General features: G+C 45.7%; 1 protein-coding gene across 8 annotated transcripts in view; it reads right to left on the minus strand.

The window, feature by feature from the left end:
- Positions 1-230: 230 nt before the first annotated feature.
- The window catches only part of unc13bb (unc-13 homolog Bb (C. elegans)), an 81,469-nt gene continuing 67,702 nt past the window's right edge, over positions 231-13,997 (minus strand). For 4 of the 8 annotated variants that reach the window (XM_086170998.1, XM_086170997.1, XM_086170996.1 and 1 more), the window contains 14 exons: positions 13,656-13,733; positions 9,908-9,934; positions 9,618-9,668; positions 9,169-9,189; positions 8,331-8,419; positions 8,093-8,239; positions 6,463-6,586; positions 6,323-6,376; positions 6,153-6,230; positions 4,642-4,789; positions 4,427-4,483; positions 4,139-4,231; positions 3,857-4,016; positions 231-2,667 (listed from right to left, as the gene is read on the minus strand). In XM_086170998.1, the coding sequence (XP_086027124.1) occupies positions 2,382-2,667; positions 3,857-4,016; positions 4,139-4,231; positions 4,427-4,483; positions 4,642-4,789; positions 6,153-6,230; positions 6,323-6,376; positions 6,463-6,586; positions 8,093-8,239; positions 8,331-8,419; positions 9,169-9,189; positions 9,618-9,668; positions 9,908-9,934; positions 13,656-13,733 (1,413 nt within the window). In that variant the 3' untranslated portion in view covers positions 231-2,381. Of the gene's footprint in view, positions 2,668-3,856; positions 4,017-4,138; positions 4,232-4,426; positions 4,484-4,641; positions 4,790-6,152; positions 6,231-6,322; positions 6,377-6,462; positions 6,587-8,092; positions 8,240-8,330; positions 8,420-9,168; positions 9,190-9,617; positions 9,669-9,907; positions 9,935-12,067; positions 13,551-13,655; positions 13,734-13,997 lie in introns of those variants that run through there. The other 4 variants (XM_086170991.1, XM_086170993.1, XM_086170994.1 and 1 more) reach the window with 4 other exon arrangements.

Raw genomic sequence — 13,997 nt, forward strand, 5'->3', positions numbered from 1 at the left:
ATTTGTTCAGGGTGCCTCTTGGATGTTTCCCAGTTGAGGTGTTCCAGGTACCACCAGAAGACCCAGGATGGGCTGGGTGGACTATGAACTCCTCAGGATTCCCCTGGAAGAGCGGGGCAAAGCAGGCGAGGAGGAGGTCTGGGCCTCTTTGCTTATGCTAACACCCAGGACATACCTCCCAGGAGATGGTTGGATGAAGCAGTGAGGACAAAAACACAACACCACAGCAATGCAGTTCCTGTTTTTATTACACTGTACTTGTCAACTGTTGCAATTAAAAGGTCTACAAAATGTGAAACGTAAGAAAACAAGAGGATGGAGATAAAAACAGAAACATGGCACGAGGAACATGGAAATTACCCACCGACGGAATCCACAATGGAGACGGTACTCCGACGTGGTCCGCTTGGACAGGTTGTCATGGCAACGAAAACTGTAACACTTTACCTTATTGGTTTATTATTCAGTCGGTTACAACAAGCTCCTTGGCTTCAATCTGGTCCGAAAAAGTGAAACACCAGATACTTCCCTAACCGATGGTGGAGCTGGAGAAAGCACAGGTCCAGGTCTCAGAAGCGGCAAAGGGAATGGCATGAAAGGAAAATCACTTTTTGACACCTTATTTTTGGGAGAACAAGAAGAACAACAGGAAAAGGGAAAAAAAAAAAACAGGCTAAAAAGATGCAGACGTCAAAGTAAGGCCACTGATAGGGACAGGAGATCTGTAAACCTTGAACAACCCACCCTCCTCCTAAGCGGTGGGGTTCCACTTCCTGAAGAACAACGTCGAACATCTATGTATCACATTGAACATGTTTCTCACTTGAACGTTGCCAAGTAAGGACATTGTATCTACACATTTAATTTTCAGAATATCTGACACCCATTTTAATCGCGTCCGAATGTGTTAGTCCTCTCAGCTTGTTCACACAGTTCTCTCACGGTCTTTACACGACGGGCTTGGAGTAGCACTGACGCAAATAAATATGTATAAAAAGAAAACGAATAAATAAGACAGCGTCATGATCATGGTTGCACTCAGCCCCGAGCGAGACACCACCCAGGGACCTCCTACAGATGGTCCCACCACACTGTTCCATCAGAACTATGACATCCTCCTTTCCTGAGTGAGCAGACAGTCATTCCCCGAGTGACACTGCAAGGCACGCACCTGAGGGACCAGCTCAGTAGTGAAGCTCTTGCTGATCCACCGCCTCCTGAGGCTTCCACAGGAATACTTTCCTTCTGAAGCTCCCGCAGGAGTACCTCCTTCTGAAGCCTCCGCAGAAGTACCTCCTGAAGCTGCCACGAGAGTTCCTCCTTCTGACGCTGCCGCAAGAGTTCCTCCTTCTGAAGCGCCCGCAGGAGTTCCTTCTTCTGAAATTCCCGCCGGAGTTCCTTCTTCTGAAATTCCCGCCGGAGTACCTCCTAGAGAAGCTCCCGCAGGAGTACCTCCTACAGAGGCTCCTACAGGAGTACCTCCTCGAGAAGCTCCCGCAGGAGTACATCCTACGGAAGCTCCCGCAGGAATATCTCCTACAGAGGCTCCCGCAGGAGTACCTCCTCGAGAAGCTCCCACAGGAGTACCTCATACAGAAGCTCCCGCAGGAGTACTTCCTACAGAAGCTCCCGCAGGAATATCTCCTCCAGAGGCTCCCGCAGGAGTACCTCCTCGAGAAGCTCCCGCAGGAGTACCTCCTACAGAGGCTCCAGCATGAGTACCTCCTTAAGAAACTCCCGCAGGAGTACCTCCTAGAGAAGCTCCCACAGGAGTTTGTCCTTCCGAAGTTCCCACTGAAGCCCCTCCCTCTGAAGCTCCCACAGGAGTACTTCCTTCTGAAGCTTCCACAGAAGGACCTCCTGCTGAAGCTCCCGTTGTGATTTGCTTTATCGAACAGCCATCACAGGATTCTTTGAGTGGTGGAGCTCAGACAGCAGAGGTCAGAGTGGAACCGTGGCGCTGGCGTCAGACACACTTCACACATTCACAGTTTGCAGAGTGTAAGGCATCATGCACGTGGCCACTGGCCTGGCGTTGGGGGGGTCAGGGGTCTGGGTGGGGTTATTGCACAACAACATCGGGCACCTCGTTTGGCCTCTTTCCGTGAACAAACACCATGTCAATGTGGCGTTGGGGCAGGAGGGGAGTGGAGTGGGGTTGGGTGTCTGGAGACAATTGGAGTGAGGGGGGTCAGTGTAACAGTTAGGGTGGGGATGAATTCAGGTGTGCATTAACTCAGCAAATAGCATACAAAACACCCAAAAGTGTGAAGGTAACCGTTTCTCTGCCCGACAGTCAACAGCAGCTTAAACACACAGAAGGTACCAGAAACAGAAGACAACCCCCCCCCCCCCCCCGTCTTATCTTCGCCTCTCTCTCCTCATCTTCCCTCCTCTGCTGATCTGGTCTCCGACTTGAGCCTCACAAACTCCTTTGCCACGTCGTCGTTGGACCGCTGCGAGAGGATGCGCAGGGCGGTGAGACCCGTGTCGTCCATGTGGATGCACTGGCCCAGTGGACACCAGCAGGCGCAGTTGCCCTTCTCCATGATGTCTCTCAGCTGGACCACAGCCAGGCCCACCACCCGGTCGGCCCGGCCAAAACAGTAGTCCTTGACGCAGACCTGCAGCTCGTAGCATTCAAAGCCGTCCTGGTTGCCCAGGACACTGTGGAGAGAGACGGAGACATCAGACCTTCCCGGACTGATTGGACCTCTCAAACTCTACTTGTCTGCATTTAAACCCTCAACCAAACAGCAGTTCCTTCAAAATCTCCATGAACACAACGACCCTCCTTCTCCTACCTCTGGTACCTCATAGAGGCAGCCACTAACATTGCACTTCTTGCTCCCTTCAGAGGTCTCCACAGCCAATCAACCTCCTCCATATGACCCTGTTCTTTGTATCCTCTCCTCTCACCAACTAAGTTCATGTCCTCTTTCCCTCCATCCATAAACCCTTCTTCTTTTTCTCTATGCTTCCGGCAGTTCCATCCCTAGCACCTCCCCAGTACATGACCAAACGCACTCCGTCTGGCTTCTCTGATCTTACCTGACGAAACATCTAACGTACTGTCTCTCTCATGGACTCATTCCTGATTCTCTTCATCCTTGTCACTCCCAAAGAGAACCTCAACATCTTCATCTCCGTTGCCTTCAGCTCTGCTACTGTCTTTTCTTCAATGCCATGGTCTCCAAACCATACAGCATTGCTGCTCTCACCATTGATTTGTACACCTTTCCTTTCATTCAGGTTGATGGTCTATTATCAAAAATCACCATCACCATCGAGGCGTCAGCCGTTCCAACCTTCTTGAATCTGTTTCTTCGCCCCTTTTCTACACTCTCCATTGCTCTGAACTGTTTACCTTAAGTACTTAAAGTGCTCCACCTTCTTTAGCCTTAATGGTCCACTTTGGTTTCTCTCTCTCTCATACACAACTTTTCTGTCTTGCTGCAACTAACCTTTACTCCTCTCCAGAGCATACCTCTATTTCTTGAGATGTTCCTCCACCTGCTCCCTGCTCTACCAACAGATCAAAGTGTCATCTGCAAACATCATAGTCCATGGACATTACTGTTTAACCTCATCTGCCACCCTATCTACTGCAAAAAAGAAGAGGCTCAGAGCTGCTCCCTGATGTAGTCCTACCTCTACCTTGAACTATTCTATCACACTACCATCTTCAGGTTAATCCTAGGTCATATATTTCATGGCCACTGCAAGGGAGGCATGGTGCTTCTGTGGAGAAGGTTTGGAAGTCAAAACCAAAAGTTTCGAAAGCCCTTTACTGGTTGTTTGAATCTGTCCTTGACATTCAGGACTAGTGGTAGAGCAGAGCTTTGGTGGTGCTTACAAGTGGAAGGACTCGTTGAACTTGGGTGACCAGCTGTTGTTCTTGGATTTGGTCTGGAATTTGCGTTTCTTGTCGCTGAGGTGGGGTCCGATCATGGTGACCTCCACGAAGGGCCGGAACATGCCGGACGTCTGCCACTTCAAGTCACTGGCTCCCACCACTACACACACACACATGCAAAGAGATCTTAACACCTTGACATGAATCTGGACATCATGACAATACTTAAAGGACACAGATTTTCATAACTCCCCCATATAATCCATATGGACAACCGCTGACCTTTGGCGGTAACTTTTCGCTCCCCGCTCTTGGGATGAGTGTACAGCTCAATCTGGACGGACACCTCGCCGATCGGCTTTTCAACACCCGAGCCTGTTTCAAGAAAGCAGCCGGTTAGCATCAATCGGTTAAAAAAACTGGGGACACTTGACTTGATAACGCAGTGATGACAGGATGAAGCAGCCTTGGTGACTTGGTGATCTACCCAACTTTATACCACAAGGAGACAAAACCTGAAAAAATGGGGGATGGGGCGAGGAGAGGGAGGCGGGTTTCGATGACACCTACCCCTGCTAGGCTGTATTTTGTCATTGGGAGTTAACCTAATACCCTTTCCATTGTGCACTGGCACAGAGGCGGCACAGGAGATAAAGAGAAGACAGCAAGAATACATCAACAAAGTCCAGCACCCAGACGTTTTGTCAAAGGCAGAGAAAACCTCCTCATCGAACCACAGCTCGCCCTGTCCCATCGTACCACATCTTTAACAAGGCTGCCATTACCCTGTGAATGCTGGGTGGTGACGAAGGTCTTGATGAGCGTGTCCGTGGTCTGAGTGTAGAGCGAGAGGGCGTGACGCAGTGATGACAGCTCGGCGCTCTTCTCCAGGAAGGCCTTCTTCAGGCCGTTTCCCCCGGCGTGGAAATATTGCTGCAATGAATGGATATCAGTTGAGAGGATTTTCAGATGGAAAATAAGTTTCTTTAATGTTGAAATGTACTGAATGCTTGTCATGTACGGCAGATACCAAACCTTAAACACATAATGTGTGCAGATTTAATAATAATAACAATAATAATAATACATGGGATTTTTATAGCGCTTTTCATGACATTCAAAGATGCTTCACAAGTAAAAAAAAAAAAAAGATTTATAGTGTGTGTGTGTGTGTGTGTGTGTGCCTCCTGGCACACTGTGGTAACTGGAGCAACTGACAGATAGTCAAGTAAAAAGAAAAACACCAAAGAACCTGAGCTTACCATAAACTCTGCGCATCCTTTCAAAATAAGAACATGAGTGGGTGGAACGTAAAGATTTAATACTGTTATTGAATCTTGCATTAGCATTCAGCTAACACGCTAAGCCAGGGGTCGGCAACCCGAAACATCCAAAGAGCCATTTGGACCCGGTTTCCTCGGAAAAGAAAACACTGGGAGCCGCAATTACTTACTTAAAACCCTCTCCAGGCAGATGTTGCAGATTTGCGACAGCTAAATGCTACTTAGCTAATTACGCCACAACTTAATTTGAGCCTGAGAGGGTTAAAATAAAGGTACCACTGTATATATTGATTTTTATTACCTTTCCATTTTGTATAAACAAGTGTGTCGTGTGTTGCTTCTGAAATTCACAAAGTATTACAGAGAAAATTACATTTTATTTATGTAATGAACTCATTTTGAGCTTTGGGCTTTCAGTGCGTTTAGCGGAGCCTTGACCTGAATTTCAAAAAATAAATAAATAAAAAAAAATCGGGGCAAAAATCACTGTCAGTAAACAATAAAAAATTAATATTTGCAAAATATCTTCATAAATATTTATTTTACCTGGTTTATGGGACTTCTGCTCCTGAACTTCTGCGGACAGCATCTGCAAATCGCGACTTTACCGGCTGGCGGGTATACCAGCTTCCGCGAGTGTGACGTTTTTTTGAGCGGCGAAAAATAATAAATATAATTCAATTTAATATTTCAAGATCACAATAATCTTCCAACTTAGAACTAAAAGTTAAAAAAAGGAATTGACACAAATGAAATACACTTCAATTAAATATTTATAATTTATTTTCCCAAGCCACTCGGAGCCGCAGTGTAAAGATGAAAAAGCCGGGTTGCCGACACCTGCGCTAAGCTAACAAACAACCTTTCTGTACCTTAGCACGTTCCTGTCAGCTGTCGGTATCACGATCCCTAGCCACCCCCAGTGACCAGCTGACAGATGAATAGTTGATGAGGCTAATTCAATCCATCCACCATGTGTCCGCATGAAATCAAAAACCCCGGTACAGACTGACCTTGATCGTGTCCAGAGCCACATCCATAACGGCGCACTGTCTAGGGGACAGGCTCTTGGCCTCGCCTGCCATGTGATCCTGCGGGCGGTGAATGTATGCAACCATTAGTAAAAGAGACAATCTGTGGTCAGGATGAAAATACGTGGATATTAAAGAAAGTTGTGTGAGACCTTGAGTTTGGAGAGCTGACCCAGTTCTTTGGCAGCTGAGAGGATCTGAGCTCCCTGAGACAGAAGGACCAAATTTAGCTCTGGAGAGCTACAACAACCTTGAAACATTGCAAATTGACAAGAACAAGGGTGGGTCTCACAAAGGTGTCGTTGCCTTGGGGCAGGACGATGGTCTTCTCCAGGCTGCTCATCACGATCCTCCACAGCTCCTTCAGAACCCTCTTCAGCACGGTCTTCTCACACACCGTGGCAAAGAGCGTCAACCTGAAAACACATGGGAACATGAATAAGAAAATGAATCTTCGGTTTAACTGGAAACAGGATTGGGTAGAAAACTGTTCAGTCTGAAGTTTTCAGTTATGAAAGATTAATTCCTCGTGCAGGATGCTGGGCAAGATCCTCTCTTAGCACGTCTGAGATTGCTTTGGGAATGTCTGGAAGCAAAACAAAACAGGAAGAGATCCTCTATTTATTGTCTACAATACTTATCCTTATCCACAGAGAGACATACTGTACTACCATTCACTTTCTCATCACAACTACATATAATTTAGATTTAGATTCAATTCAGAGGACTGCGGAGGGAAGATGGAAAACCTGGAAGGAATCCAGAAGGGGAACATGGAGAGAACACACACACAGAGAACCCTAAGGTAGGTTGCAGATGACGGGACACAATAATGTGATCTACCGTCATTTCCGGACTATTGGGCGCACCTTAATATAAGCCGCACCGGCTAGCCCAGGGGTTGGCAAAAATAAATTATAAATATTTAATTGAAGTGTATTTCATTTGTGTTAATTCCTTTTTTTAACTTTTAGTTCTAAGTTGGAAGATTATTGCGATCTTGAAATATTTAATAAAATTATATTTATTATTTTTCACTTATTTTTCAAGTTCAGGAGCAGAAGTCCCATAAACCAGGTACAATAAATATTTATGAAAGTATTTTGCAAATATTTATTTTTCATTGTTTACTGACACAGTGATTTTTTTCCCGATTTATTTTTAAAATTCAGGTCAAGGCTCCGCTACACGCTCTGAAAGCCCAAACCTAAAAATGAGTTCATTACATGAATAAAATGTAATTTTCTATGTAATACTTTGTGAATTTCAGAAGCAACACACTACACACTTGTTTATACAAAGTGTAAAGGTAATTCAAAGCAATTTATACAGTGGTACCTTTATTTTAGACGTCAAAAAGTAATTGCGGCTCCCAGTGTTTTCTTTTCCGAGGAAACCGGGTCCAAATGGCTCTTTGGGTGTTACGGGTTGCCGACCCCTGGGCTAGCCGATCGCTACCTCGGCCTTCCTTCTGCGCACTAAAACCGTCAAAGTCGTCTTCTTCGGTGTCGGAGTTGAACGGACTCAGAATTTCCCGGTCATTTCATCGAAATGACCGATGTGACGAGGAGAAATGTTTTAGCGGCATGAAGCTCGTTAGCGTCCCCCACCCAAAAAGTCCATACATTAGCCGCATCGTTGTTTACTTGAAAAAAAGTCACGGCTTATCGTCCGGAAATTACGGTAATCAAATTAAAATAAAACTACCCATCGACCCGCCATCCATCCACATTGGATTGAAACCGCTGTTCAAACCACCAGATTTACAAACAAAGAAGTAGAGGAGGAGAAGTGGCAGCTGGGTCACAGCACACCAGGTCTTTTACTTGTATTTTGCAGAATCCCTGCCGTCTGCAAAAAGCACAAAACTTTGGCCTTTTTGGAGAAGAGCAACAGTCTCCAATCTAAAAGGAGGAACTCACTTTCCATCCAGGAAGTCCATGAGTGGTCGAAGTGTGTTGTCAGAGTCGGCCTCCACCTGGTTCTTGGTGTTGGCATTGAGTGGACCCTTGATCTGGTACAGCAAGGACGCCATCTGCCGCATACAGTCATTGATTTGGCTCTGGAAACTGGAAAAGCAGCACACGGACCAGGAAGTCAGCGCAAAGGCCTGAAGGATCGAGAGCTTTCCATGATCTCCAAGGGTCAATGAGGGTCCACCTGTTTCCGAATGTGTTGCTGAGCTCGTCCAGCACGTTGTTCAGCTTCACCTGCAGGTCGTTCAGCAAGTCACTGGCCTCGGTGTCCATCTGCGGGGAGACACGCCAATGAGGGTACGGCAATGATTTCAAAGTAGTGGTGGTCGATGGCAGGATTCTGCTATTCCGGACCTCAGGAGGACCAGCGTGGAACCAAAACAACTAAATATAACAACTATGCAGTTGAAGGAACCTTATTATTATCATAAGTATCATCAAGAAGTAGACCTTTGTGCTTCAGCATAGAACTTGCACAGAAATTGTAACACTGCTATGGACGTGAAGGACCTTAAGGAACCGTGGCTTTGGGATCAACGCTTCCTACAAACTCCAAAGAGTTTTAAAGCCAATGTTAGTTGCCTGGGGTTACACATTCGATATTGAGAATCCAAAAAGGGGACAAAGTGACAAAACTAAAGAGGCGCAGGTCGTGCCAAGGAGAAGAAGGGACCGCTGAAGGGCCTCTGAATTTCAACATTCAAGCTGCGTTCACTTCCTCATCTATACGAGGATGCCTGGACGCGGCTCATTAGCTCCAAAATCCGGTGGCACCGAGTCCGAGCAAGACCTCCAGCACCATTAGTCGTGAGGAGAGACAGAAAATTTCTGGCTCACCAGAAAAAGAATGGCCCCCCTCAGGGGGAGGAACCTGGTCACTCATGGATCTTCTTCTTACTGATGTACCTATGGCAGGTTTTGTGTGCACAGAATACACACACCTATGTTCATCTAACCTCTGTTTAAAGAAGGTGGGCAGGATTCAGGCTGTGATACTGAGTCCACACCTGTACAAAACCTACCTGGTCGGCTGACGTCTCCATCTTTATGTGGTGGGAAATGTTTGAGAAGTGTTTTTTGAGGGAGAGAGAAAGAAATAAAAGCATAAACCGTCAAAAAAACAAAATATGGCAACGAGTTCACTGTCACATCAGGGCTTTCTCTGTTACTCGAAATCCAAAATGTAGGTTAATAAACAGGACATGGATACTATCTGCACCTTGATGGGCTACAGGAGGGAGGAGGTAAGAAGAGAGGAAATACTAACAGACCCAAGGAAGGACGAGCTAATTCAGGGGAAGTGAGTGACTAGTCTTGGGGAAAAGAAGGTCAGAGGTCAAGGCAGAAACCACCATGAATGAATGGCTAACGCAGAGATGTTGCTCTGAGGTGCTGCTGGAATAGAGACGACGGAACAACCAAACCAAAAAAAGAAAAACAAAAGGGAGAGAGACGGCATCCACGAACAAACCTCCGCCTCAATATTCTCTGCTACTTCTTCTTCCTCCTCATCCTCCTCACGCTAGTGGTGGCAATAAAAGAAACACCACAGGAAGCAGCTTTAAGGGTAAACTTAGATAACACATAAAAATACATGTCAATCCAATCAAAGACAGATTCAGGGATCTGGTGAAGCCTATTGAATGTATTTGTGGAGTTGATGACAAATACTGTTTAATGGGACCAGTGGCAGTAGTGGGTAGGGGGTTCAGGAGTTGTATGCAGTCATGCATCACATGCCTGCATACGCAAAGAACTTGCCTGCCACGCTAGCTTTCTACCGATGCACTAGAAAAGAAAAAGAAACATGAACCGTGATTTAAATTTGTTGAATAACGTTTTAATTATCAAGTAATTTTTAATTTAAATTTTGCGATAAAACACGTAAACAGTGACCTACTAGAGCAGAGTCAAGAATCCCTAGTGTCCACATGTGATGCATAACATTATTTAGATTGGTAGCTTTGGGACTCAGAAGGCGCAGGCCTTAGACTTAAGGTGCAGAAATTGGACCAAGGTTCAGGCTCTAGACTAAGGTGCAAACTTTAGACTAGAGAACAGGCCTTACACTAAGGTGCAGGGCTTCAGGTTCTGGACCAGGGCGCAGGCCTGAGCCTAAGGCACAGCCCTTAGACTAGGGTGTGGGCCTTAGACAAGAGCGCAAACCTTAGGCTAAGGTGCGTACCTCAGAATAAGGCACAGACTATGAAATTCAGTATACCACGTAAGACTGCAACAACATGCAAAAAATAGGCAAACCTAGAAAACAGTAAAGCTACAGGGAGTTTGTCTAGTGAAGATTCTGCAAGACCCCAACAGTTCTACTACCACTGACTCTGCGCTACCAACATCCAAAGCACGCACCCGACTCTTGGTCTCCTCATCTTCTGTGATGTCCTGCCAGAGAAAGGACGTGCTCAAACCACCACTACACAAACTGAAAAGCCTAGGCGATGTATAACTATCTGGCTACGTCTGGCCTTTCTCAGACCTCGACTGGCACCTACCTCCCCTTCGATGTCCTCCTCCTGTTCCTCCCTCTCATCTTGCTTCAGTTCAGTACAAAGTGAAGAGCCATGTTAAAAATCTGGCTTGTGACACAACAGGCACGGTCCTATGACCCAGCTAGCGCTGCACATTCTACTTGAGTGCATCTACAGTAACTAGGAGCAGAAGTGCAAGAACCTGGACGTAGGAGGTCACAGCTAATAGAGGACACTGATTTCCTTGCCTGCAGCTACAACTGCAGGACACTGCTACTTGGAGCTAAGTAGGTCAAACTAACACTCTACTCCACCAGAGGATTCCTGAGAGGCTTGATGTTTCACAATCACTATCTGTGACACTGCAAAAAGCAGGTGATGGAGCGAATGTCGCATTATCATATTGATACACGCTTGGCGCTGTGTGCTGCAAAGTCTTACTTTTTCTTCTCCTGCTACATACAGGAGAAGATGATTTCTGAAGCTTTTCCCCGGAGTGCTATTTATAAGGCAACTGTGTTAGCTTGCGATCTCTGGCGAACGGTGCAGACATTAAACCAGCTGTAGCCTGAATGTCACCTCCTCTGTAATGTTGCAAAGTTGGTTCAAGGTCTGTGTAAGGTGTTTAACACAGTTTAACACTTTTAAAACAACTTCATCAACCAGTAATTGAATAATAAATGGGTCAAGGAGACACATTCATGTTTGCTAATGTATGTTAATAACAGTTAAAATCACCATAAAACAACTGGCTATTGTGATCAGGGAGAGAGGAAGGAGAGTACTTTGTGTGTTGTTTGGAAGGAGAGTAGATAAGGAGACTTGGTGGTGGAATCAGGAGACTTGGTGGTGGAATTTTGAAGTGCATAAAGTATATACAAAGAAAGAGGCTACCGAAGAAACAAAGGGGCACAGAGGGTACAGAAGCAAATAAACAGGAGTGCTGGGAGATGTAGTGCAAGGTAAAGGCAGAGGGAGCAATGGTGAAACAAAGGGCCAATGATGACTTGTATGCTTGGTTAGACAGTAAGGAGGGGGATAATTATTTATACAGGTTGGAGATAGAGATGGAGAGGACGTGCAGCAGGTTTGGGTGAATAAGGATAGAGAAAGAAATGTATTGATAGATGCCAGACTAGTGATGGCAAGATTGAAAGAATACTTCAAAGAAATGCTGAATGAGGAAAATGAAAGAGAGGGAAGGGTCAAAGCGACTATTGTGGGCCATGAAGTAGCAAAGATTAGTAAAGGTCAAGTGAGGAGGACATTGAGGAATATCAAGTATGAAAAGGCAAGTTGGTCCTGATGATATCTGTGGAGGTATGAAGAGTCTAGGACAGGTAGAAGTAGTGTTCCTGGATAGATTATTCAACATGATCAACAAGAAGTGTGATGATGCCCATTTACGAATAAGGGAGATGTGCAGAATTGTTAAAGAGGATTAAACTTGATGTGCCATACAAGAACAGGGGTCAGACTTTGTGAGCAGCAGTACAGTTTCATGCCCTGAAAGAGTGCAGATACAGCATTTGGTTTTAAGAATACTGGCAGAGAAGGTCAGAGGGAGCTGCATTGTCCCTTTGTAGACCTAGAAAAAGCACACGGCAGGGTGCCAAAAGATGAACTTGTATGAGCAAGTCTGGAGTGGCAGAGGAGTATGTTAGACTGGTGCAGGACATGTATGCCTGAGAAGTTCATGAAGTTCATGGCGGAGGTGGGACTACATCAGAGATCTGCTCTGAGCCCCTTCTTGTTCGTAGTGGTGATGGACAGGCTGACAGGTGAGGTTAGACAGGAATCTCCATAGACTATGATGTTTGCAGACATTCTCATTGTGATTTTTAGTGAGAGCAGGGACGGGGTAAAAAAATCTACAGGTGGCGGTATGCAGCAAGATTGAATAGATGTGTGAATGAGGGGGACCAAAGCTACAGGGAGGGAAGATAAAGAAGGTGGTGGATTTGAAGTACTTTGGTTCAACAGTCCAGAGCAATGGAGAATGTGGAAAAGAAGCTGAAGAAACCAGACAAGCAGGTTGGATATCAATGTGAGAAAAGAGTATCAGTCAGAATGAAAGGAAAGGCGTACAAGGTAGCGGTGAGAGCAGCAATGCTGTATGGTTTGGAGACTGAAGCATTGAAGAAAAGACAGGAAGCAGAGCTGGAGGTGGCAGAGTTGAAGAATGTGAGGTTCTCTTCGGAAGTGACACGGATGGAGAGGATCAGGAATGAGTCCACATTGATTGAAACATAGATGTTTTGGAGGTTAGAGAAGCCAGACGGAGATGGTTTGGCCATGACGAGAGGATGGATAGAGAATATATTGGTAGACGGATGCAGAGGTTTGAACTGCCAGGCAGGAGGTCGAGAGGAAGACCAAAGAGAAGATTTATGGATGGAGTGAAAGAGGACATGAAGTTAGTTGGTATGAGAGAAGAGGATACAGAGAATAGGGTTAGATGGAGGAGGTTGATTTGCTGTGACAACCCTTAAAGGGAGCAGCCAAAGGAAAAGAAGAGGAAGACGATCACAATAAAACAGGTGTATTTACTTAATTGTGTTTTATAAAGAAAGTCACTAGCTATAATGCTTATCCTGGTCAAGGGCACAGGGAACCTGATGTCTCCAATGAACCTCCTGCTTGTTTATGGACTGTTGGATGAACCTGGAGAGAACTTGGAGAGTCCACAGGGGGTAAGCGCTTACCACTGCACCACCCCATTGAGACGTTCTTCAGACTAAAACAATTTTAGTGGGCTTTTATAACTTCTAATCACTTTTAATTATTTCTAGATTAATTGACAAAGGGACTACAATACAGGCCTCTCAGAGTCTAGACAAGCTCTATGTGCCGTCTACCTGCTAGGACCAGGAGTAAGACACTAAACATACCAGCGCCTCCTGGGTAGCAAACTGACAGACCTGAGACCCAAGTGTTGATAACATGTGAAGGACACAGCCAGGCAGACAGAAGCCCTCCTGTACCATGAAGCTTTCACACGGTGATGTCTGAGGGTTTGGTTTTACCTGGTTGGCCCCCATGGACTCAAACATCTTCTCCAGCTGGATTCTTAGCTGCTGCACGTTGTTCATTAGGACACAGGGCTGTAACACAGGAAGAGTAAGGCGGGAAATCAGTTGGCAGTGGGACACAGGAAATAATGGCTTTGCAGATTTATCATTTTAATCATTTATGATAACTAAACTTTGTAAAGATATTCTATCAGTCATTCAGTATCTACACTACGGGTCGTGGTGGACTGGAGCAGACAAGGGGAGACCATGGAGGCCTACAAAGAAAGGCCCTCTATAAGAATCCAACAAGGGAACTTCTTGCTGTGAGAGGTTCTGACTACTGCACAACCAACA

The sequence above is a fragment of the Fistularia commersonii genome, chromosome 23 (genome assembly GCF_037954325.1).
Source record: "Fistularia commersonii isolate RoL2024-O1a breed Wild chromosome 23, RoL_Fcom_v1.0, whole genome shotgun sequence".
NCBI classification, from domain to species: domain Eukaryota; kingdom Metazoa; phylum Chordata; class Actinopteri; order Syngnathiformes; family Fistulariidae; genus Fistularia; species Fistularia commersonii.